Source organism: Centruroides vittatus, unplaced genomic scaffold (genome assembly GCF_030686945.1).
Source record: "Centruroides vittatus isolate TY-2023 unplaced genomic scaffold, ASM3068694v2 contig_918, whole genome shotgun sequence".
NCBI lineage: Eukaryota > Metazoa > Arthropoda > Arachnida > Scorpiones > Buthidae > Centruroides > Centruroides vittatus.
The window spans coordinates 1,726,910-1,753,883 of NW_027122605.1; the positions used below are offsets into that span (position 1 = coordinate 1,726,910).

Here is a 26,974-nt window from a genome sequence, read left to right on the forward strand (position 1 = left end):
GCAGTTTTTACAGGGGAATTTCAGGGCTGGCCACATGTGTTTTAAAATAAATCAAACTCCATCTTGGTAGCCACTCAAGTGACTAGATAAATAGAAATATCCTAAAGTGACATTTACCTGGCCAACAGGAAAACTCCCTAATTCCTAAACTCAACCTATTGTTTAAAGCATTTTAAAAGAACTTTGTTGCTATAGTTTTGGAACAGTTTGTCATGTATTGGGGGATCACAGCATTCAAGTAAAAGGTTTTAGTACCATTTCATAAAGATTGATTCAGTCTGGTTACTAAAACCCATTGAATCATTATGTTTAAATATTTTACTACCATTTCATAAACACTATTTTAACAAAAGCATTCATAGAATTTTTTCTGAACAGTTTAGTATCCATAATATTGTACTGGACAGTACAATACTTGAAGTCTACTGCAAACAGCTTACAGAGTAAATGTACTGCACAGTACAATACTTGAAGTCTACTGCAAACAGCTTACAGAGTAAATGTACTGCACAAGTGAATACATTTCAATACTATTATTCAATGTTGATGCATTACCCTGTATGAAAGTGAATTTATAATTTGTATTAACCTTTTAGCAAGATTCAGAATGGAACTGTGTCAATTTTATAATCCCACTGAAGGTTGGCAAAGATTTCACTGTATCAAGATTTCACTGTATCAAGTTATTCGTATTTAGTAAATATTGGGTGTGTGTTTATAGAATTCTACAAAAAGAGAATTAAATCAATTGCATCAGTGCTTTTATTAACCACAAATTTCACAAGCACATTTTGGTATCTATAAAAAAAAGAAACATTGTAATCAATCAATACCTATTAATACTGCAAAATTCATTTATAGATGTGAAAATCAAAACAAGTTACAGCATATCTTGCTGTACTTTGAAGTAAACAAATAGATTTTTTTTTCTTATACACATTCTTAAAATACATACAGCCACTATGTAGCTTGTTAACGATCACAAGATTATGTACGTCAATATGAACGATCTAATGGGAGAAAAAGAATTTACAAATATAGCAAACCTCAATTTGGAAGGTAATTACGTAACGGCAAATGTTTTAACATCCAGGCATATTTTTGGTATGGCCTAAATCTAAAATTAGCTCGGTTACAATGCATGGGTTCACATCCGACGTTCTGTTCGAACGACTAAAACGACGGTAGAGATGCGGTCGAACCACGACTAGACATTAAGCAACAAAATTAGACCGAGAAGAGACCTCGATGCAACATAAATAAATCCCTTAAAAATCATGTTACAACTATTTGAATTGTTGACATAAAAGTATTAAATAAATTATAATAAAAAATATATCACAATTTTAAAATCAATCACAGCTTCAAATTATCTTTATCATTAGGGTCATGAATAAAATTTTCTACCAACTTTTTACAATTTAAAGACATAATATACAACAGACCAGTTTTTGCATATGGAAAGTAAAAAAATTTTATGCTGTTAGCTACTACATTCAATCTACAAATGCTAACAACAAACATCTTTGGTCCTGCAAATGACATTCGAGTGGAAATAAAGAAGACATCACATTTTAAATATTGTCGTGGAGTAATTACTCCGAGTTAGAAAAAAAAGAACACTTTTGTTCTTTAAATGATATATATCTAGTCGAATAACGGCATCAGCCAAGTGCAAGGCAAATGAGCAGATAAGTTACAATACGATACAAATCATATTATTTGTAAAATTTCATTTCGGATTCTATCAGATCTTTAAATAAGTCTTCTGCATCCTTAGAGTTTTCTACCGAATATCCATCTAGGAACTGTTCCATTTCCTCAATGCAGCTCGCTTCCAGTCGAAGCATAGTATTTTTCAATTCTTTCCCTTTGGGACTGTCGCTGGTCATAAGAGAGTAAGCTTTCTCGTGATACTTGTATAAATTGTGCCTGCGATCCACAGTTTTTTGGAATCTTGGTTTAACCTATAAAAAAAATTTAGAATTAATAATATAAAATGGCAAAAATGTTAATAACGAATGATACTAACTTTTGCCGGATCCTCGTCACTGGGGAAGACGGGAGATATGATGTGAGGAGAAATCCGAGCATTCGAACAAAATACAAAAGGCTTAAATACAGAGTGACGTGTGTCTGGAGTTCCAGTGAACCAGTGACAACAGGGCCTTGAAGAATCTAAAGATGACAGTACTGATACCTATAAATTTGAAAAACAATTGTAGATCCTCAAATATATCAGTAGTAATCCAAGTTTACTTTGATCACTTTTCTTTTCTTTATAATAAAATTTTGTTTTATACGTTTAATTTTCTAAGTACATAATCTATTAATCCATCATAATATAGTTAATTTAGTTTCTGAATAACAATGCTGACATGATTGTCTTTTTGATACAATACTTCATATTTATCGTGTTAAGCTTTAAGCAGAGTTTGTTAAATGTTAATAAAATATCGATCATCATGCAGATGAAAAAAAACCAAATACACATCTATTTACAATTTTAATTTTCTACATTTTCAAAATTAATTTGGTAATATTGTATGTTTGAAATGTTTGCTATCAAACAATATAAGAGAGAAGATTTTGTTAATTTGGTGGGAAAACTAAGAAAATCATTTGAAATGAGTTAAAAATTAAATAGAACTTTCACAGTTTGTTTAAAAAATCCACTCAGAAATTTTGAAACAATGTTTTATGAATAAAGGAAATTTCGATTTGCCATACAACAGATTTTTAGTACCGATTATTTGAATAGCTCAATGTACTGTATTTGGTTTCACTAATACTTCTCAATTCCTTTAATAGTTTTTTATGCATTTCCAAAACAGAAAACAATTAGTACAAATGAAAAAAATTTTACCAAGAACAGAAATGAGGAAATTCAGAAGTTTTAATAATAAAATAATATAGAAAGTTTTAAGTTATAAATTTACTATATTAACTTTAAAAACCAAAATTTATAATAAAAATTATGCTGTTGTTGTACCTGACTGGAAGCCGTAGGACGTTCATGATCTTTTCCTCTACAAATGCCACTTTCCGAATCCCTGAGAACTTTGAACATAGCCAAAGTATCAAATTCACCTAAATAAAATTTGAAATATTTAAGTTGTATATTAAATTTCATAATAATTACAAAATCATGTAAGACAATCACTTAATAATCACATTAAATTTATTAATTCTTTTATATAAATAACTTGTAGCCCATTTTAGAAATTGATAATCATATTAATAAAGAATACACATTTAAATATTGTGAAAAAAAAATATTGAAAGGATTCATAATTGTATACTCAGTTCAAGAAAAGAAAATATAAAATGTTTTGGAATTACAGAAATTCATTTATGTTTAAATTTAATTATAAAACTATATTTTGTTTCTGTTCTGTATTAAATTTTTGTAATTTCAGTAATATTAAAAAATAATCCCTAATTAGTGCAAGGAAATCATTAAGTTACAGATAAACCCTTATTAAAAAGAATAAGCAAGAAAATCTCTAACCAAACAGTCACTGTTCAAAAAAATCTATAAACATCCAGGCACTATTTTTTTTATTATGTTTCGTGCTAGTACACTCTCTTCCTGTAGGTGGGCTTATCACACTGGACAGTCACAGAATTTAACAGGACCAATTTAAATTAATTATTAACATGGTAATGTACAGAACACTCAAGTCTCATAAGATCAAAAACTTAAAGTAAAAAAGGACAATTCAAAAAAAATTTTTAGTAAACCTAAACTAAGCAAAAAGAAAAAGCGAAGCATAATTAAATATAATAATGATGTTACAATGACAACTTATTTCATTTAAAAATTGTTTAAACAATAGTTAATGCTAATAGAACCAAACAATTCATTATAATGAAAAAACAAAGTTATGATGAAATAATACATGACTTAATAAATCAAAACAATTATCTTGAACTAGCAGATGAGCCCGACGTTGCTCGGACAAAAAGTAATGATAGCAAAGATTAAGATTATTAGATTATAGCCGATCTTACCCATTTTCACAGAGTGCAAGAATTAGGAACCCCTCTTCCGAGATAATTAGAAAATTTTTAGATATCGGCATACCACACCGGGTTAACAATAATTAAGACTCACCGCAACCACTAAATGAATAATAATAAACGTTTTCATAACTCTGGGTTCTTCTTCAGATTTACTAAATTTGAAAAATAAGCTGGATCTTCCAGAATCATTCATAAATATAAATTCGAACATTAAGATGGAGTTCAAATAAAGCGAACTTATTCACATGTGGTCCCCATGTCAACTTTATATATGATGGAACACTAAATATTGTTGAGAATTTTTAGAAAGGTCTAAAAATATGTTTGATTTTCCACATAAATGTAACAAAGGCATCTAAAATAGTACAATAGAAGCCGAGTTCTTCGGGGTAATCCTTAAAGAAACTTGACAAGAGAGGAGTAGTAAAAATAAATGGTCCATACACCGATTGAAGAATATCTTAAATCGGGTTCCCAATCTTTTTTATACTGCGACTCCTTTTACAGACTGCAATATTTTTGTGATGCCCTTCTAAAAGAAGATACCTGCATGTGCTTCTAGCAGACATTAAAATTACTTTATTATTCAAAAGAAAACTCCAAAGAATATAGAGAATCTTAACAATTATTATTTATTAGAAAACATAACAATACAATTAATGAGAAGGATGAGCTTGCTTTTCTGAGCATAACTTCTCAAATCAAGGCTGAAGTTTTGAAATTGCTATTCTCATTTCTGTTTCTAAATTTATTTGTGACCTGTATTTTGACTTGACTACTGCAACTGCAGAAAAGCCAGTTTCACACAAGTAAGACGTAGCAAACAGTAAAAGAACCTTCAAAGCTGTAGTACTAATAGTAGGATATTCTTGGGATACATTGCTCCAAAATTGAAATAGTTTGTCTTTATCGAATCGTAGTTTTAGGCTCTTATCACAAGATAGTTCTAACAGCTGTTCTTCCTAGACTATTGAAAGTGTAGATGAGAGTGGGGTCGATTGGAATGGGTCTCTAATCCAGTTGTATTGATCTAGATTCTTTGGAAAATATTTATCAAAATGAGTGCTTAATGTTGATAAGTGTTGGATAAATATCAATTGCAAACTTGGCTCCAGATTTTGAATAGATTTTTCTTGCAAAAAGCCGTTTAAAACAGGAAAACAGTCAGTATTTCCTTGCTCCTCTTCTATTTTTCTTTTCCACAACAGCAACTTTTTAAATGCTGCAATTTTATCAGCCAGTTGCAATATATGTTTCGTTTCCCTGCAGCAATTTATTAAGGACATTTAATTTTTCAAATATGTTGCAAAGATATGCTAGTTTTATTAAGTCAGTAACTTTAAACTTTGGTGTCATAATGCAATTCTATCAATAAATATGTGTACATCTCATTTTTTAATTCATATACACATGAGAGTACATTACCTCTCAACAACCAATGAGAGTTACAATAATAAAGTAAAGATGTATGCTCGGCACCCAAATCTTCACAAAGCTTTTGGAAAAATCTTGCCTTCATGGGTCTTGTTGTTTTTATAAAGTTTACCACTTTAATAATTATATCCATCTGAAGATTTAATTCAGGTGAAATATTTTTTGTAGCTAGGACCTCCCTATGTATGACGCAATGTGTCCATTTTGCATTTGGAGCCTTGAGAAAGGTATGTTATTTTCTTCCATGTATGAATTTATGATCGAAACAAATCACTAGCCTTCCCGGTATCAGTCATTTTTTGCAGAACAAATCCTCACATACATTTGTTTCTTCCATGTACCACATGTAACATATTAATCGAGCGTCACTGTTACTGTCTGTCACTTCATCCGGTTGAATGGCAAATAAACCAGAAAGTTTTTCCGCAATTTGCTCATTAATGTCTTCAGCTATGTCATGAATGTGACAACTAATCATATTGTTAGAAAGAGGAATATTTTTTATTTCTTTAGCCGCAGATTCCCCAATCATACCTGAGCATTTTATTTTACCAGTGAAGACTCAGACTCAGGTAAAATAAGACTTAGCTGCAGGTAAAATAAGATCTTTGGCAATTGTGTGTGGTTTCATGCATTTGGCAATATGCTAAGTAACCTTGTAAGAGACGAGCAGTGGGAGCAGTGCTTTGGAGAAAATACGAGGGCTATTTTTTAAATAAGGTCCGTTTGTGAATGAAAGTGAGAATAATGCGCAATCACAGCAGTATGCATACGCTTCTGCTCCGAGCAAGCTTGGCGCACGTTTTGACGCCATTTGCAGCCATATCGTCTGTCTGTATGCTGAGCTGTAGAAGTTTAAAATGTTTAAGAAAATTGAGTCTCTCGCCGACTGTGAGATATGATCTGTTATTCGATTCTTGAATGCAAGAAACTTGGCAGCAGCGGAAATTCACTGTCAGATTTGTGAAGTTTACGGTGATAATGCTATGAGTGACAGTAAAGTTCGAAAATAGGTAAGAATGTTGAAGGATGGGTAAGTTAATGTGCATGATGAGCCACGCCCTGGCCGACCTTCTCTGATTTCTGAAGATTTGATTCGTGACGTAGATAACAAAATTCAAGAGGACTGACGATTCACGATTTCAACGTTATCAATTGAATTTCCACAGATTTCAAGATCAGTTTTGTATACCATTGTTTTGGAGAAACTGAATTATCGAAAATTGTTTTCTCGGTGCATTCCAAGACTGCTTTCTGACGATCACAAAACAAAAAGATTAAACAGTGCTTTTTCGTTTTGACTCTCTACAATCATCCACACAGTCCAGACCTTGCACCCAGTGATTTTCCCTTGTTTCGATACTTAAAGGAGTTCCTTGGTGGTCAACATTTCAACGACAAAGAAGAAGTGAAAACTGCAGTCGTGGATTGGGCTTCTTGACAGGCGGCAGATTTCTTTGAAGTCGGAATTCAAAAAATTGTTGAGCGGTATGACAAATGTTTAAACAAAATGGAAATTATGTAGAAAAGTAGATAAAAGTATGTAGAATATAGAAAAAATATATTTTAACGATATTTACAGTATTTTTCTTTTTATTAAAAAACGGACCTTATTTAAAAAATAGCCTTTGTAGATGCTCTGGAAAACAACTGTCAACTGATGTTTAAGTTCTCGCAATTTTCTTGTAAAAAAATCTTGCAGTTCTCCAACTCACAGTAAGTTGAGTTGTTTCTAAATGACATTTCAATTTATTAGGAAGCATACTTTCAGCTGCTAGCACCTTATGACAAACAACACATTGGGATTGTTCCATGTTTCCTTTGCTAACATACGTAAATCCAAAATCTAAATATTGATCATCATATTTTCTGTACTTTTTTCATTTTTCTACAATTTCTTTTCTACTCTTTCCCAAGTCTTTAACAGGTTGTCTATTTATTTGAATAAGTTATCCATTTTACAATGCATAAATTAAATACAACACACTTGAAATCAAAACACTGATTCATCAATGCTTGTAAATCGACAAAAACAAAAGACTAAATGATAAACAAACAAAAGAGTGGGGAAATGGAGGAGCAGGGTGATGAGGTGCACATACATAGGACATAATTATAATCGTAAAAAAATTCACAAGGTGCTGATTTATAATTTTCATTTGTTTAAATAAAACAGCTTAAAAATCAATTTTTCTAAAATGAAATAGAAAATACATGAATTTATCAATATGAATATCTTATTAAAAATAATCATATTTAATTAATGTCATCTTGAAATAAATGGTATATGAATGTATTTTCATATATAAATTTATATTCTTTTACATTGATTACATCAACTGCCGTAAATAATTGGGCTATAAATGATTAAAGATTATAAATAAATTTGGCCGTTTACAGCCCGATTATTTACGGCGGTTGGTGATGTAATTGATTATTATCATCAGGTTTAATGAGTGTTTGGTTGTATTCTTTTACATATTAGTTGTTACAATAAAATGCTTGTATCCTTTTCAAAAAAGTGTAAGTCATCATTCAACTTTACATTTACATGGTTTATTGATCATTTCACTTTTAGTAGTATCATTTCTCTCTCTAATAAAATAAATTTGATAATAAATGTACATATGAGATAATGAAAATTTTCCACATTGTCTTGTAAATAAGAGATTGCTTTCAATTAACAGAAATTATTGTTAGCAAAAATTTTTTTTATGAATATTAATGTTTTGTTTAGCATAAATGCCATCGTAGTTGTTTATGTAGTTGAATTAACATCTTTTATTTTCATATAAATTTTATTTAACTTTCAATATACATTATAAAATACAAGTAACAGTTACCTGAGGCAGACAGTTTCAGCAATAATTCTTTTCCACAATTATACCGATGTCTTGCATTTTCATTATTCTCTCCAAATACTTTAGCAAAATCTAAATCTCCCTTACTTGGATCCCAAAGTCCTTTTGCTTGAGCTTGTTCCTTTAAATTATCACACATTAGATCTATTTTGGTACCAATTGATAAACAGTTTGATATATTTCTGATACCATCTGTTAAAAGTTAATGCATGTTTATCAAATACATATTTTTATTTTATTAAAAAGAAAGATTCAAATAAATCCTATTTACCAACTATACATTCGGCTGCCCAAAGACTGCCGGCTGTTTCTAGCACCCATGCTTCTTTTCGATCGGCGATTAAGAAACTATTATGGTAGATAAAACTAGGGTTTGTGTCCGAACAACGTCCACCCTGACCGTGTTGTTCAAGAAGTGCTCCAATAATCTTGACTGCTTGACGAGAAGTTGATGCTCTTTCGAGCCCTAGCCTAAGAATATTAAAATTTACTTGAAGATAGTCAACAATTTAAATCAAAAATAATAATACAGAAAATGTAAAGTTACCTAACTAAATCCATTCCTAACAGTTTCTCATTTTCATCATCAGGTCCATTCAATTTGGTATAAACAGCTTCGTTACCAATGCAAACTCCATGTTCATTAGCACCCATTTCTGCTCCCCACATCCATGCTGGTTTACTTAGGATAACAGCATAAGTATGATCTACTTGATCAATTTCAATGTAAGTACACTAAAAAGATGTTTAATGCTCAGTTCTGTAAGAGATGATAATTTAATGTGCATAACATTATTTCAAACCTGCATACCTGCACTTTAGCTCCAGCTTCATGGTCTTTGGCATTAACATAAATAATTTCCTGCACCTCTTCAGCTGGTCGATCCGAATTTTTTCCAAAAATAATACATCCCTTTGAAGACGAAGGAGGAAGAACAACAAAAGTGTCACAAGATTGTAATGCTATTTCTTGTTCGTTTTCTTCAGGCATGACAACTGCCTTATTTTAGCTATCAACAAAAATTTTATATTTTTTGAATTTATTTTTTAAACATTAATATAAATTAAAATTATTTATTTTATTATTCATTTTGATTTATTAATAGTTTTTTTGTAATGTAAGTGTTTATTTATTATGTAAAATATATCTTCATTCAAGCAAGTGATAAAGTATTCTTCAAAGAAAAATTTTGTTTCCTAACACATGCATACATACAGATTACAGAATACAAATAATAAATATTTATTATAACAGAGAAAAAATATGCATTACTTCAAAGAAATTCAATGTTATCCATAAATAAATCTTACGTAGTCTGTTAATTATTCAAATTTATTTAAGATATGCTCCATTCATTCATTTTCATTTAAAAATAAATTCAATACATAGAACATTTTCTATAAATTAGAAATCTTTTTAATAAAATTTATAGCTTAAAGTTTAATAAAATGAAACTATATAAAATTAAAATGAATATCCAGATCCAGAAAGACTGCATTTGAATAGAATGAACAATTATTTATTGTGACATCATCACAATGCTGGGCTGCAATTTTTAATCATATTTTTCATTTATTTAATTTAAAATATATGCTCTCCACCTTAAATTAGTACTGGCTTGCCCCTGTACATCATACTTTTCCTTTAACAATAGAGTCGTGCCAGTCATCTTTCTGCTTTCAGAGGAAGTTTTGAATAGAAATAACGTGACTTTCAGCTTGCATTGGAAGTTAATTTATAGTTAATCGAGTCTCCAACCCCTAAGGTTTCCATATCTGGTCTCATCTTTCATATATCTAACTCCATTCTTGAGATTAAAGAAAGACGGATGGATGGATGGATAATTGGGAACTGGAAAATTTATAGGTTTACAATTTTTTCAAATTGCAGCCCAACTATAGCACAAAAACTATATAATCCAAGAGGTTTTGAAAACATTAAAAATGTTTATTTTCTGTAACTTCTTGCAAATTTCTTAACTTTCAAAACTCTTCATAGGATCACTATAAATTTATAATATTTATACTACCATATATCTCGGCAGATAGTTGAATCATAAAAAATGGCCCCCAAAATCCGGTGTTGTCTTACAGGACAGATACAAAAAATATTAGATTGAAATTTATATAAATTAAAACCATTATTAAAAAAATGGACAAACCATAATTATTTACTAGTAGAAAGTAGGGTATGTGCACAAAATAGAATAGCCCGTATGACATTTTTGTGAATAGTCAAGGTCATTACCCAAATGCCAAATCAGTGCGATTGTTCGCAAGGCAGTGCTGCCAGATGCAAGAAAATAAAATTTGTTCAATCAAAAAATTACAAATAGGACATAATTCTGCATACACTATACAGTATTATTGTTCAGATGATGATCGTTGATCTAAACTAAATTCATAAGCTGTTGATAGTTTGGGGGTCGTCTTACAGGACAGATATATGCTAAAATTGTAAAACTTTGACAAAAATTTATACCTCGTCTCATCTGAAGGTCATCTTATCTGCCGAGATACATTTCAGAATATATATACCATATATGTAAGAAAAAATACAAAATAGATTTTATACTTGTGAAATCTAGAAAATGAATTTGTAATTCTAAACTTTTGATTTATAAGTTATTCTAAAATAGATTGTAGTTATTATTCTTTATATATGTATTTTGTGTATAACATAAAAAGTAATAATACTTTTAACAATGTTTACAATGTTATAAATTATAAAAACTAGATTCTTCTAAATCTTATAATTTACTTGAAACATTAATAGTTAGTCAATATTACATTAATCAAGAACATTCCACTTTGCTCTTATTTTCAGAATAAAGACAATACTCAAACACTATTTAATCAACTGCAATTTATAGCCTAACAAAGAATATATAAATAAATATAAAAATATTTATTTATATATTCTTATATTATTATATTATTTATATTTATATAATATTTAAATATTTGGTGCAATTACACAAAATACAGAATGTTTAGATTTTGAAAGATATATCCACTGTGGGTCAATTTTTTTTTTTAAATCTACTTGGTGTGTCTTTTTTTTTCAAAATTAGTTTTTGTATGTGTTTGTGTAAGTGGTCACAAGGCTTGTTAAATGAAAATCAAAAATAATTCCAAAAAAGTAACACAGAGAACAAAATGTGATGCAATAATTTACTCAATTATAATTTTGAAAAGGTTGTTTGCAGTAATCCAGTTTTGAAAATGTGAATTTATTTGAAGTAATGTAAGTTTTTTTTAAAATGCAGTTGGAATGTGGGTTTATTCAACTCCGTGGAGTAATTTAAACCTGTGGGTCTAATTGAGTTAATATGGTGTGTGTGTGTGTGATTATATAATTGTTTTTTGATGAATTTTAACTTACGCTAATAAATTTCCTCATGATTATAAAAAAAATTCAGACTAAAAGATTATACAATTTAACCATACCAATCATTTTAATATAATTAATATCTTTATATTCAAATGTAAAATATATAAATATATTAAAGCTACAAAATGTCTTCATTTTCTGTCATTCACAACACCAATAAAATATTTATTTTGTAATATCAAAGACAATTTCTTTTTATCACATTAAAATTTGATACTATAAATTAGTAGAAAATGAGAGTATATTTAATTTTCAGTTAAGAATTTTAGATTTTAGAAGATTTTTTATCTTTTAAAATCTAAAACTGATGTAAGATCATTTCTGTTGATAATATAATCAACAGAATACATGCTTAGAATTCAAAAACTGAAGTTCTAATTTCTGAGTCTTTTTTTTTTAGCTATTTCTAAATTTATTTTTCCAGATATATATACTGTTAGTAAATGATAATATATTTATATGCAGACTAAATTATTCTACTCATTAATTAAATTTTTAACAAATTTTTAGTTGTTGCTATAAATCTCTCAAAACATCTTTTATACAAAAAAAAATTTTTTTGAAAAGCAATTGCAAATATGTTTGTGTTAAAAAAAAAACTACACAGAAAATAATATTCAGAAATTAAAAAGTTGCACAGTATTATATTTTTGAGTGTAGATATCATAACAATAAAGCACAGCCAGTGACCAAACAAAAAGATATGATAGAACTAGACAATTTTAGAGAGCCTCAAGCATTTGAATCAAATACTCTACTTTTATGTACAGTACACGCGGTAATTTCTATAATTATTAATGTACTCTAATTCTTATCATATGCTGTATATCTGTTAATAAAGAAAGTTGAAAACCTTTTGTGTGTTTATTTGTTAATTTTTTCCCCTCTAATATTAGAATGGTTACAATTTCACTACTTTTAAATTTTTGCAGAAAGGAAATAAATTAAACTTTTTAAAATGTTTCTTCTTTTTCATAACTGACACATGGAAGTCATCAGAAAAACATTTTTCTTAAATTAAAACTACTTTAAAAAGATAGATTAATTTCAATAGATATCAAATAATGGAATCAAACCTTTAAAAAAAAAAATAAAAATAAATGTTGTTAAAGAAAGATCTTGTTTTATATATATAAAAGGAAAAAATATATTTCTGTTTCAATACACTGTTTTAAATATATACATTTTTTTTTTACTGCAAGCCAAACAGAAAAAAGTGACTATATTTATAATATCAATTTCTTTCTTAAACAAAATGCAAGTGGTAAGAAATCACTTTTTTTGTGAATTTAATATTTGAAAAATTAATCCTTCAACATCAAACTACTATAAAAACAAACAAGTACTCATGATTTTATTTTTTCATTACATATCTATACAAAATAATTTTTAAAGTTATTATGAATGAATTTAATTACAAATCTTTTTGAACAACAAAGTAACTGCTACACTTTCAAAGGTTTTACATTTTTTTCTTTTTAATATATTTTACAATTGTTGAAATAATTTATAAGAATATTTATTTTATATAGTTTTCTTATATTATGAATAGTACTTTGATATATATTGTGATTAAATGTATACATACATCAATTATGTTACAAAAGATTAAATTCACCATACAGTATAGAATAAAATACAAATCTCTCTAGTCATATAAACTTAATTTTTATTTAAAAGTACTCTTAATATTAATTTAAAAAATTTAACCGAAAAGTAAATACGTTAAGACCCTGCTTAAAACGCTGATTCAATTTAACGTGGTCTGCTTGAAACCTAAAACACTCAAAATTTACACTGATTCAAATTAACGTGGTATTTCATTGATTCGTATATAATACAATTATTCCCAAACACAAACCAATCAGCAAAAGGTGGCAATTCGTCATAGCACCGTACTTTCCTTAAATCTATATTGGGTACAATTTTGGAAAAAATATAACATCATGGATGCCATAGGCAATATCAACTTCACTTGACAAGAATTAACTGATAAATGCATGGTTGGAATGTGGAAGAAGTTATGGCTGAAGATATCCAAGAATTCTCAACGAGAAGAGCTTATCGCTGTACCGATACAGCAAGATATTGAAGAGTTACTGCAGGTTTCTGGTGAGAGCCTTACTAACAATAGCCTTCAAAAACTAGCATAATAAGGGATTCATGTAGAACTGGAAAATAGATTCTGAAAATGAAGTACCCAAAGAACTTGCTATGGATTTCCTTAGTAAAAGTTTGGTAACGATAACCAAAATCATCAATCAAATTGTAGCAAATGATCCAGATTTTGAAAGGAGTGCAAAAGCAAAACAAGGCATTTTGGATGCAATCTTCTGCTACTGACATTTGCTTAAGGAAAGAAAGAAAAAGAGACAAATGAAACTAAACGACTTTATTGCAAAAAACAAGAATTTCAGAAAAGCCAGGACATTCATCACAAAAAATAAACTTTAGATTTCTGTGTGCATTTGTTTGTGTGTTATTTAACATATATTATTATGCAAATTAATATAAAAATAACTTAAAATTATAGTAAAAATTTGCTTATTTTTGGTCGCGTGTTCCCCTTTCCCTATTTACTCTATGTTAAAATGACCTCATTTAATGCTGTTTCGCTTAGCACTTTGTCATCTAGGAGCACATCCTCTGTGTTAAGCAGGGTCTTACTGTATAATACTTTTTCCAATCTGAAGGTGAGTTTATACATAAAATGCAAAAGTGTTAATTGATCAGACACTTTTAAAGATTTATTCAGTTATTTATAAATTCACATCTTAGAAGTAAAGCAATTTATTGTTATATATTATTAACGTTTCATTCTCTTAATGTCGTTTCCTCCATCAAACAGTTTGTACATTAAACTAATTGTTTAAAATGTAAATAATAATCAACTACACAGAAACAATTTGTCATGAATTGCTAAAGAAAAAGTATTTTAAATCAAAAAATTTTAGTAATTAGCATTTAATTTATATTATTCCTATTTGATATGGTTATTTGCACTTAATATAGACTTTATTAAAAATTTAATTTTAAACCTATATATAATATTTATTTAATTAATAATTGATGATAAAAAGATGATAATGAACTCTTCTTCAATAAAATTTAGTTACATAATTAGATATTATTATTAGTTTAAATTTGTCTATTCAGCTGCAAAATATATATATATAATTTATTTATCAATAATTACTAGGAAATATCTAGCAGATATGAAATTGTATCATAAAATGATTATTAATTTTAATTACTTCCCATAGAGAAAGATATAAAAAAATAATAGGAAAAACAAATTAAAATTTAAAAAATATTTAGCATTACACAAAAACAAAATATAATATAATCAAAAGTATAAGAAGTTTTCTTAAATAATTAAAGATATCACCATGGAAAGCAAACAAAATCTCTGAAGGATAAATCTCAAGAGGAAAAGAAGTGTTTGAAGTAAGAATAAATTTAATGAATGAAAATGATAAAACGGAATGATACCAAAAATAAGACAGTATAAGTGCAATATGAAATCTTAGAGAGTAAGTGATATAACATTAAACAAAGTAAAAATAATTACAAATAATTAAAAAAATAGAAAATACCAAAGATACTTTCATTAAAAATAGTCCAAATACAAATGCAATTCATTAACTTCAAAAGTAATTAAAAAAATAAAAAATACAATTAGCTGGATAAAAGAGAAATTCATAGGAATTTACATGGAAAAAATCTCAATGTTCTTAAATAGATGATATATTGTTTAGGAATAAAAAAAAACAACATAAGAACGCTGATAAGATACATTTAATCTTTAAAAAACATTCCATAGACGAAATTCTTTCAAATAATAAACAGAAAAAAATAGGGATATACAATAAACATATCTGAAATAAAAACAGAAAAGACAAACAGCTGAACAATAACAGAGTATCTAAAGAACAGAACTGAACAATAAACATTATGAACTGGCAATCAAGAAAATTGAGCACAAAAAGAATTTTGATGGATATAGAACTCAAAATAATTTGTAGGTATCATTTGATAATGCAAAATACTATCTTATATAACTTTCTTAAATAGAAAATTGTGTTTTACAGTTTTAAATAACAATTATTATAAGAAATAACTTAAGAAATAATAATGAACTAAAACAGATTTTAAAAAAAAACTGAAAATTGATTATCATGTTTAATTTATCTTACATGATTAGTTTTAATATTCTGATAATTTAACCTTGCAATAAAATATGATGGAATGAAATTAAGATAAGAACAATAACTTTTCAAAGTAGTCTGGTCTGATGATAAAAGGTTTTTCGTTTAAGTATAAAATCAGAAAAATTTTATGTATTTGATATATAAAACTGCACAGAAAAATAAAAATTTTTGACAGTTTTATTTTTTAATTATAAAATAAATTCATATGTATTTATATATAAATTTTAAATCTGTTAATACGCTTTTCAAAAATGTCCAAAATTACATCAAGCTTTAACTTGTCCATTATCATTATTTTGAGAAATAAGTATAATCAGTATCTACAAAATTCACATTCAGTAAATTTCATGTAATTTTTTATTTAACACACATGTTTTCTCCCATATTCATATATGAATATGTGAATATATTATTATTGAATTTTATCAGTTCTTAAAATTGCAATTCTGGATCTAAAAAATTGAGGTTTTCTTTTATTATTATAATATAAATTTCCTAATAAAAATAAGGAATCTCAAATTTTACTACAAAATAATGAGAATTTATTTTTTTATACATATTAAATCCTCAAACTAAGGTTAGAAAATCACTGAAAGGAATATTGATTTTCAAAAATTAAAAATTGTTTTAATCTTATACAAGAAAATTCAATTATGAATTTTATTAGATCCATTAGAATAAATTAAAACAAACAACAAATGAGATGTTACTTGATAATATGAATATATATATTTATATAATTTAAAAAGGACATAACCAAATTTTATACCAGTGAATATTTTAATAAACCAAATTTACAAGATAAATATTAGAAAGTTATTATTATAAATAAATTATTATAATATGCCTTATAAAAAAAACTATAACAAGCAAGACATTTAACTGGTAATGAATTTATAAATAAAAACTGATGCTAATAAAAAAAAACAAATATAGTATATACTGAATTGTGGATTTATTTTTGAGATTTTTATCCTTTATATAGTGAACTAGATATGTTTTATTTAAATCTGTGACATCAGAATAGCAGTGACTCATGAATATATTTCCTAGAAACAGCAAATGCTATCAATCTTTACTTAAAGACAAATGCAAATGGATGAATACAATATTTGAACATCTCAAAGAATATTTTCAAATGCAGTCCGTAAAAAATAAATTCAAAACTCTTCTATAAGAAAATTATTGAAATTCTTTTCATATTTAGCTCTTCACTTCATATTTTTTACATAATAAAAACCACAAATGCAATAAAAAATTTTCATAATTCTAAAAATGTAAATTTATTTAAATTATTATGTAACTATAAATATTTATAAAAATTAATTACAGATGATAATTCTACCTACTTTAGTAACAAAGACTTTTAATCATTAATTTTCATTTTAGTATAAATATAGTTCAGTAATAAATCTTATAGTAACTTATTATTTGACTCAAAGCTTAACTTAGATTTATGATTGTTATTAAATAATTTTACAGTATAAATAGATTGTAAAATAAAATTGATATTGTACTTTACTGCTGATAGTATATACTGATAATTGACTACATAATACTGATATTATTTATAATCAAAATTAAATCTAAATCTTTTAAAATAATAATAATTATTATTATTATCTCAAATACACACAAACAATAGTGAAAGATCAATAATAGAAATATATTTTAAATGTTGTAATAAATTTTAAATTTTAATAAAATTTTTACAGTAGTCTACATTATTGACAGCTAAATAAATAATTGCCATTTATTGAATTTTTGATTTGTTGATAAAAAAATTTTATTATACAGTGAAATTAAGATTTCATTAAGCTATTTACATAAGGCATATGCATTTTACAGAAAGTAATTTACAGAAAAATAATCTCTGTATATAAAAATATCATTAAACCTCTGTTTAAAATATTTTACATAAAAATAATATAATTTTTTAATGAAAATATTAGTAAGGTTAAAATAATTGTAATACAAATTTTTTTTTCTTTATTAATTATAAATTCTTTTATTTATAAGTTCATAATTTCAAAAAACTAACATATGTTCCATCTTAATGATCACCAAAATATGTTTCAAGAGAACTGATATAGAGAGTTTTTAATATAAATCAAATCTAATAAAATATATGTTGACCGATTAAATAATCGGTCAACATATATTTTATTATTTCATAAAGAATTTCATAAAGAATAAATTTGTTTTTAAACTTCAAGAATTTTAATAGTCAAAAATAGGTCATGTAAGTTATAAAAATCGTAAATGATTTTTAAAATTTCATATACTGTATCCCTACCTGTCAAAAACTAAATACCACATAACAAAATCATATACACGGCAATCACTGAACTGTAAACAAATAGAACAAAACTATATAATTCTCCTTAAAGTAAATTCTTTCTGCATGACACAAAATACTTAAAAAAAATCTATTGTATTTTTATCTTTTACAAATAACATTCCTTGACTTAAATATTTTTATATGAATCAAAATACAACACATTTAAATAATACATAATATAGTTAAAACATCACAAGAGCTTATTTTGATTAAATATATCCATAAATTGTAAATTACAAAAAAGACTAATACAAGAACATTTCAAAGTATTTTGCACATCCCTTTCCAACTGTCTGAGCATCGGTCGTTCATCAGTTATTAAACATTAATTAGAAGATACTTCTATTTTTACAAAGAACAAATACATCCATATAAAACTTACCATTAAAAATACCTCAATCACAACAAATCCAATGCAAAATATTTTGACAGTAATACAAGATGATAAGATCTAGAAAATCAGTACTAAATAAGCTTTCAATGAATTAACCTTAGCTGTTTTCTAAGAGTACAGTATAAACCATAGAACGGAAATAGCAAAAGCTTTCTGCCGTATATGTTTACCTTTGAGAAAATAAGTTTCTATCGGTGACAAAACAGGTGCACCCAGCCACAGGTAACAGCTACAGCACCACTGACCGTGCCGTAATCTATGCTCTGATACACCTGCAGTACATGTACATTAGTCAAAGCGGCGCCGTCTACCACCATTTCATAGTACAATGTTCCTTATTGACATTGAATATTCTTTAGTCACTATCTGCCATGTTTTACAATGGAACCACCTTAAGGTGTTCTTTAAAAAATGAGTAACTCGCGTATGTAAATCGATAACTTTCTTTAAACTTCGTTCTTCGGGTCATTGAACTTCACGCAAGACATTTTTTTCTTAAATTTACAACAGAAATAACCATTGCTTATATGGGAAAATAATATAAAATTCAAATCGCTTAATTTCAATTATAGTAAAAACGTTCGGTCGATACAACTGTTTTTTCTTTATATAAAATACATAAATGGATTATCACTATCCGTGTGGTACCATCCGTGTCTACTACCACTTATTAATGTTTATTTAATTTTCATCGATTATCTTTACCTTCCATCCAGTTAAAATTTACTACTATCAAACAATATGGCGGCCGACTTCCGGATCGATAACAAAACTCTAAACTAATACGCAAGCATATAACGATTACATCTGTGTATTATTACATTACGGTTGGTTATAAACGAAAATACAGCGATAAAAATATATTTCTATGTTATAATTTCCTCGTCCATATTGATTTTGTGATATACATGTCACGCCACCTACTAATAATAAACACAAATATTTATAATTAAAGAGATTAATGGCTTAGAACAATTGTTATTCGGATATTGATAATCTCATCTTAGTTTAAAAATTGTTTATATTATCAATATGAAAAGCAGTTTAAAAATTTTACACTTACAATTTAGCTATACATATATATATTTTTTTATTATTATTTTTTATAATAAACCAAAAAAGAACCAAAATTAAATTAATACCTGTAGATTAGCATTAGGTCTTAAGAAATTTGATGAAATTATTTATTAAATCTTCAAAAACTCTGATATTTAATATTAATCTCAATAGGAATTTATTCAGTTAGTGGTGGGTGGAGTTGCGGAAGCATTAATTCTAAGCAGAATTTTAATGCTGATATATATCATCTTAAAAATAAAACATTTAGAAATAAAAATTGAACTATTTGTAAAGTTATTAAAAATGTAAATAAAGAGAGTAATGATTATTATAATTATATTTTAATCTTTATTCTAAATATGACTGAACACACCACATTGTATAAAAGTTTATTATATGAATATGTTTGAAATATGTAAATATGACTGTATTCTTGACATGTAATTCAGCATTATGTATCCAATAATTATAAATGTAAATCAAATATATTATTTAATTTTAATAAATGTTAAATTCTTTTAAGCATAATATTTTTGTTGACTTTTTAATTTCTTTGTGATAATTGTATTAATCTATATTTTAACAATGAATTATTCTCTTTTATACATTACATTACAGATATCATCTTTGATTCTAAATGTTCAAGTTAATTTTCCTGAAAACTCTGTATTATTATCAAAATATTAAACATGAATATAATTTTGAAATTATTATTAAAATATCAAAATACTTGTATCAAATATTATTCAAACTATTGGTTAAAAAAACATTTTTAATCAAAAGATTTCAGCTAAAAAACTGACAAATTAAAATAAAAACAATTAATTATATTTTTCTGGATTAAAATTGGATTAAAATGATTAAAAATTTTAGAATTAACCTTAGATCCATTTGTAAAAAATTATACTATCAAAAGTTTAATGATAAAAATAATTTTTTATTTTAACTATTATATTAAATTTATGTTCCTGTGCAATACTAGCAGAGTCAGGATGAGTAATCAAAAATTAAAACACAGTCTGATTTCTAACAGTACTTCAAGACATTGTGTAATAGTTATTTTTTTTGTAAATATTAGAAATATAAAATTTTAAAAATATATATATATTAATATTTAAACCATTTATACCATATTATTTTGAAATAGATAAAAAAAATAAATAAATTACTTTGAAAGGAAAATTCTGTTTAAATCATTAGTAAAATAAATTGAAATCAAAATATCTGAATGTATTAAAAATTATATATTTGAATTTAAAAAATTTCATATATTTTATTTAACTTGAATTTTCGTGATGAAATTCTAAGTGGAAAACATTTCATCATTAAATCATATAATTATTATTTTTCGTCTTTTCTATTGATAAAACAACATATCTGAAAAGTAAATCGTTTAAATATTTAACAATAAATTACAAAATAAGTATAAAGTAAAATTTTCTCTTAAAATTTGACAGGAAAAGTACGATAAAGGATAAGATTATAATCATTCTTACTGCAGTTATCAACTCATATCAAAAATAAAATATTTACAAATAATCTTATCTCATTTACACAAACTGTAGTAAAAAAGATTTCGTTACCAAGAATCAAATTAATCAGATAAGCGCTATAATTTGCTTAAAATCTTACCTGCAAAAGACAAACTGCGACAGATTTTTCCTTCCTTCCTCCCTTGCGGATGCTGAGGATCAATCACGGATGCTGAGAAGTAAACGAAAAGAAACGAAACATCATACGGAAACAAAATGCATAAAAATTTTTAAAATTTATTAATATTTATGGTTTTTTTACTTTTAAACTATAAATATAATTTTTATTACTTGTATTATCGCATAAATTCTTCGAATTATCGTTTTCAATACAAGTCGTTTCCGTTTCTGAATAGTCACCTTTTATGTACGTCATTCATAGGAAGAATAGCTTGGAGTTGGATTCGGTTGGAATTAGCGAAGGTTAACGTTTGATTCCCGGTTTAGAGTGTATCTAACTTCTTTATAAATTATAAAATGGCTCTGTTTAGAATACTTGGAAGCAGAATTGTTATCCAATCACAGGTAGAGTCTAATAATTTTATAAAAGGATATTTTTATTATATTAGAAGCCATCTTACTAAATTCATTGATTGGTATAGTCAAATTTAATATTAAACGAATTATTTGCTTATTAAAAATGCTGTATGCATTCTATTGTAAAATTACTATCAATAATTATTTTATTAATTAATATTGATTTCAAACATTATGGATAACTTTATTGACTTTTATCTATTATTTTAATTGATTTTTCTATTATATTTTAATGCATTAGTCATTTTAAAATGTTTATATATTTTATAAAATTATTTTTAAAAGTTATAATGAAATTTGTGATGCAAAAATACATTTATGCATAATAAACATACACTATATTAAATTGTTTTAAGTTTATAGTGTTTTTCTTTTATTAAAATAGAGATTTAATAAAGTTACACTTAACATTTAAAAAATTAATTTTTTTATGGGATTTATTTAAATTTTAAATTGATATGTGGTCGATATTTAACGAGATTTACAAAAAGTCCGAAACGTTATAACTTTTTAAAATAAATTATTATTTAATTTAAAAAAATTTAAATATGTATAATTATTGCAAATTTATTTTTAATGTTGTAAACATGTTTAAACAATTTATAAACAAGTAATGCTAAAAATGTATAATTTAATTCATAATTTTCTATAAATTCATTATTTTTTTTTCATTACTAAGTAGAATTAATACTGATTTTGTTCATTTAATTAGTTTAAATATCACAAATCGTTAAAAAAATTGTTTTTCTTTATTAAAAATTTAAAAATCATTACTGAATATCATTTTTAAAATTAAAAAAATATGGTAGATTATCTATCTATCTTTTTCTCAGCAATATTATTATATTAATAAACACACCAGATTTATATTTGTAAATCAGGTGTGTTTATTAATATGGTAGATTAATATTAAAAAAATTCAGAAAATAATTTTAAAAAGTTTTTAAAATATATTTAGTAAGATATAAACATAATTATGATCCATGAAAACTTTTATTTAATAATTGAAATTTTTATATATCTAAATTATTTTTAAAATGTCATTTTTAATATATTGTAATGATCAAATTCCAATTTAAAATTATAGTAACATCTAAATAAAAATTGATGATGATTTCTTAGCTGAAAATTTTGATTATATTTAGATCATTTATTAAATTTTTTATAGTTTAAATGTTTTAAACCACAATTAATCTAAAAATACTAAGGTAAATTCTTTTAAATATGCAAATTTTGAAACAATACTTTTATTTTTGATCACTTTTTCCTTGATTAGAAATTTTTACATTACGGTATAGTATTACCATTCAAGATGTATTATTAGGAAAGAAAACAGGTTTGAAGAGAGAAGGATAAAGGGAAGTCAGTATGGGAAAACTTCAGAAACTAATAATTTAGAAATTCCATACAAAACCCCCTTTCTGGAGACAATGCTAACTGGAAAGTGGAAACTAATGTTTGATATAAAATTTCATTTTTCATTTTTTTTTTCCTACTCTGAACAGAAGGATAATTTGTATTATGAAAATATGAGAGAATTTACAAATATATATAAATACACTCATATTTACTTAAAAATAAAACTGTACTGAATGGTATACTGTACCATGTAATAAACTTCTTTCTTAATTAATAAATAAATAAATAAGTCATATATATATATAAGATTTAACTAAATATGTTATGAAAACAAAAATTTTTTTTAATGTACTGTACCAATCTTTGGTATTTAGTTATGAAGTAATTTTAATAAAATATAATACAAGTCAAATAAAATTGATACTTGTATATATTTATAAATACCAACTATATCATGGAAATATTTATTTTTCAAAATTTGTTTTATTTTAAGATTTGTCAAATTGGAAACTTTTCATTTATTACACTTAGAAATATTAAGATCTTTTTATTTAAGAGTAACAGTGTATGTATAATGTTTGTTTTGTGTAATATATATACTTTAATTAAAATAAAAATATACATAAAAATACAAAAAATAAAATGCATTGCTCTAAATTGATTCTAAACTATTTAATGTTTTTAGTCATCATTAATTTACATTTTTAGGTCATCTACATAATACATTTTAAAAATTGTGATCAAAAAAGTAGAAAAACTAATAGCAAACATGAAGTTTATATTTATAAAACTTTTTATATAAAAAGATTAAAATTATATAATAATTTACAATAAATAAATGTATATAAATATTTTAAATATTGTCCCTTTGTATATTTAGAACTTTGATTATTTGATGATAGATTTGTGATGTTTAATTTAAGCTACTGTGGAGAATCAACACAAATGTCCTATCTTTACTACACTTGACCTTCTTAGATAACCTTTTCACATTGATCACTTATTCTTTTCAAATAAATTTTAAAATAGTTTACTTAATTATATTTAATAAACTGAAATTTTTTTTTAAAGTTTAAAGTTTGTTTACCTAAATTTAAAAATAATCATTCTATTAATATGTAATGTATATTTTTAACAACTATCAGCAAAATATGTTTTGTTTTTTTTAAGATTAAATTCTGAGTAATTGTAATTTGTTCTTTTTATTTATAAATTATAAGCTATATTATAGTTTTTTAATAATTTTATATAATTAATTCACAATGTTTTTAAAAAGTAAAGTTAAGTTGTTAACTTTATATATAATAAACTGTATGCTTTCAATTGAATTTTTAATGATTAAAACATATAATTTTAAAAAGGTGAAGGAGTATGCTATCTTCACTATTCTAAATTTATTTTTGTGTTGCTTTCTTTTTAATAATAGAACATATTTTAGTATACTAAAATTATATATTATAAAGAATTCCATGCAATGTGTTTCTTTCTGCTATATATTATAAATTTAAAAAACCAATGAAATTAGATGTTATACGTATATAATATAAATGAAATGGCATTGTTGTTTGTTTATTTGAATAATTATTGATTGTTATAATGTTACTTGAAATACTGTATATGTTACAGGTTTTATTTTTATTTATTTTAGGTTATTGTTCCAGTTTCTATTTTAAATAGAAATATTTCCGATTCTACGGTATGTACTATCATCATTTTCACACACATTTTTACATATGTAATGTATTAAAAATATCTTGAAAGTTTAACCAAATTTTTTTAATTTAGGATTTAAAAGGAATTTTGGCAAATAAAATAATTGAACACCAAAAACGGGTGAAGAAATTTCGAGAAGAATATGGTGATAAAGTGATTGGTGAAATAACAGTCAGTCAGGTAAATTTTATTTCTTTTTTGCTTTTCTTTATCTAATAATAAAATTATCATCTTTTTAGCCTTGAGAACTATTTTTATTTTAATAAAATTTAATTATATTGAAAGAGTGAATAAATATTATTTACATAGAAATAAATAACTTTGTGGTAAATGACTCAATCTTAAAAATTAACTTAATGCTTTTCTTTCTAAGATGCAAAAACCAGTGATAAAATGAAAAATTTAATAAAAAATTTTTAAAGTAACAGTTTTTAAAGTACTTAAAAATTTTAATTAAGTATATAATAATATAAAGATATACAGGATGGAGATAGTCTTTATCTATTTTAATGAAACATATTGAAATTATAAATAATTTAATTATGGAATAAAAGATATTAGTAAAAATTGTTGAATTATCACAAGTAAGATTTGATATGATCAAATACAGTAGAGCATCGATTATCCGACCCCCGATTAACCGACTTATCGGTTAACCAACAGCGTTCTAGTCGGCAAATTCAAATGTCCGCTAGTGATGTGGCGCTACAGTATTTGGTTATGTCTTGGCTACTTTAATATTATTTTTGTTAAATTTTTGCATGTTTTAGCTGGCAACACTGGCTCGACCATGAAAGGGAGGCTAGTATTTAAACCAGGCCTAATACAATATACTAATAATGTATTTTTTCATACTTTTCGGTTATCCGACTTTTCAGTTATCCGACCAACCCCAGTCTCCAATTAAGTCGGATAATCGATGCTCTACTGTATTACTTGTGATCATCAGTATTTCTGCATAGCTCAAATCATTTAGTGGCATTTTGAAACACATCTTGTAGCATATAGGACATTGTTATCTGCATCATTTTGTGTGTCTTAACTGTTCAGAGTTCTAATCCTTGTTTTGTAGACTTGTGATTTGATATATTCTAAGCAAAGAAATCCAAAAGAGTTAGATCTATAATTTAGCTGGCCTCAGTCTGTTATATTCATATCTACTCCAGCTTTTTTCCAATGTCATTGTACTTCTTTCCCTGGATTTGCCAAATAACTAATGATACATGTTTTTCTGTATTTATTTTAAGGCTCTGGTGAAAAAAATGTAAACAATTTATATAAAAATAGATAGGGACTTTGTCCATCTCATATATTTCAGAATTTTATATGAAAAATATTTTTTTAAAATAATAATGATATCATTAATATGCATATATCTGTTTCCTCATTAAAATTTTTTTTAATAAGCCAAATATCTTTTTAATTTAAAAGAATTTTAAATGAAAATGTTTTGATTAAGATTTTACTATATTACTAAATATATTACATTTCTTTTTATATGAAAAAAATTATGAATATGTTGAACAATTTTTAAACTCTGGTATGAAGTATTTTTTAATGGAATAAATAACTGAATTCCAAAAAATCAAACTTAAGAACTGTTAATATTGATAAGGGACTAGAAAATGCAAATTATTTAAGAATTATTAACATTTATTTTTACCAAATAGTTATAAAAGTGGTGCTTATAATTGAACTTTTGAATTGTTTGTTAATTCATTTTTTTGTTTATCTTCATTTATTTTAAAAATGATTTATGTGTAACCTTAACCATATACACTATATTAAATATATTTGATATAGATTTTTCTAATTATGTCATGTCAGATTTCTTTAGTCTTTCTACTGACTTTGCATTATTTCTAATTTGAACTAATTTTTTCTTACAAATTCATTTAAATGATTACAGATTATTGGTATAAGATCTGTAAGTTGTATTATCTGTATTAAATCTCTTGATGTGGCTCATTTTTCATTAAATGTTGTCCAATTAATATTCTTTTTGAAAATAAGCATAAATAATTCTATTTAACTTTAAATATAGAATAATGAAATAAATACAGTAAGAAAAATTACATAACTTAAGAGGTAGACTTTTTAGGTTTGTATTGAT

The 26,974-nt window shown here is 25.5% G+C and overlaps 3 protein-coding genes across 4 annotated transcripts in view; 2 read left to right on the forward strand and 1 right to left on the reverse strand.

The window, feature by feature from the left end:
• Positions 1-26,974, forward strand: part of LOC136984439 (heat shock protein 60A-like) — a 181,905-nt gene that overhangs the window by 101,758 nt on the left and 53,173 nt on the right. The window lies entirely within an intron of this gene.
• LOC136984417 (secernin-2-like) lies at positions 745-21,424 on the reverse strand. Of its 2 annotated transcripts, none has more exons than XM_067281384.1 (8): positions 21,353-21,424; positions 9,133-9,331; positions 8,869-9,056; positions 8,593-8,792; positions 8,304-8,513; positions 2,993-3,090; positions 2,033-2,200; positions 745-1,967 (listed from the first exon to the last, which is right to left on the reverse strand). In XM_067281384.1, the coding sequence occupies exons 2-8, from the start codon at positions 9,310-9,312 to the stop codon at positions 1,719-1,721; spliced, it is 1,293 nt and encodes a 430-aa protein (XP_067137485.1). In that variant the 5' UTR covers positions 9,313-9,331; positions 21,353-21,424; the 3' UTR covers positions 745-1,718. The 2 variants fall into 2 exon arrangements, with proteins under 2 accessions (XP_067137485.1, XP_067137486.1); XM_067281385.1 differs by lacking the exon at positions 21,353-21,424 and adding an exon at positions 18,832-19,258.
• The window catches only part of kdn (knockdown), a 46,141-nt gene continuing 40,782 nt past the window's right edge, over positions 21,616-26,974 (forward strand). Inside the window, exons 1-3 of the mRNA XM_067281383.1 lie at positions 21,616-21,777; positions 24,797-24,844; positions 24,934-25,041. Of these exons, the coding sequence (XP_067137484.1) occupies positions 21,730-21,777; positions 24,797-24,844; positions 24,934-25,041 (204 nt within the window). The 5' untranslated portion in view covers positions 21,616-21,729. The remainder of the gene's footprint in view (positions 21,778-24,796; positions 24,845-24,933; positions 25,042-26,974) is intronic.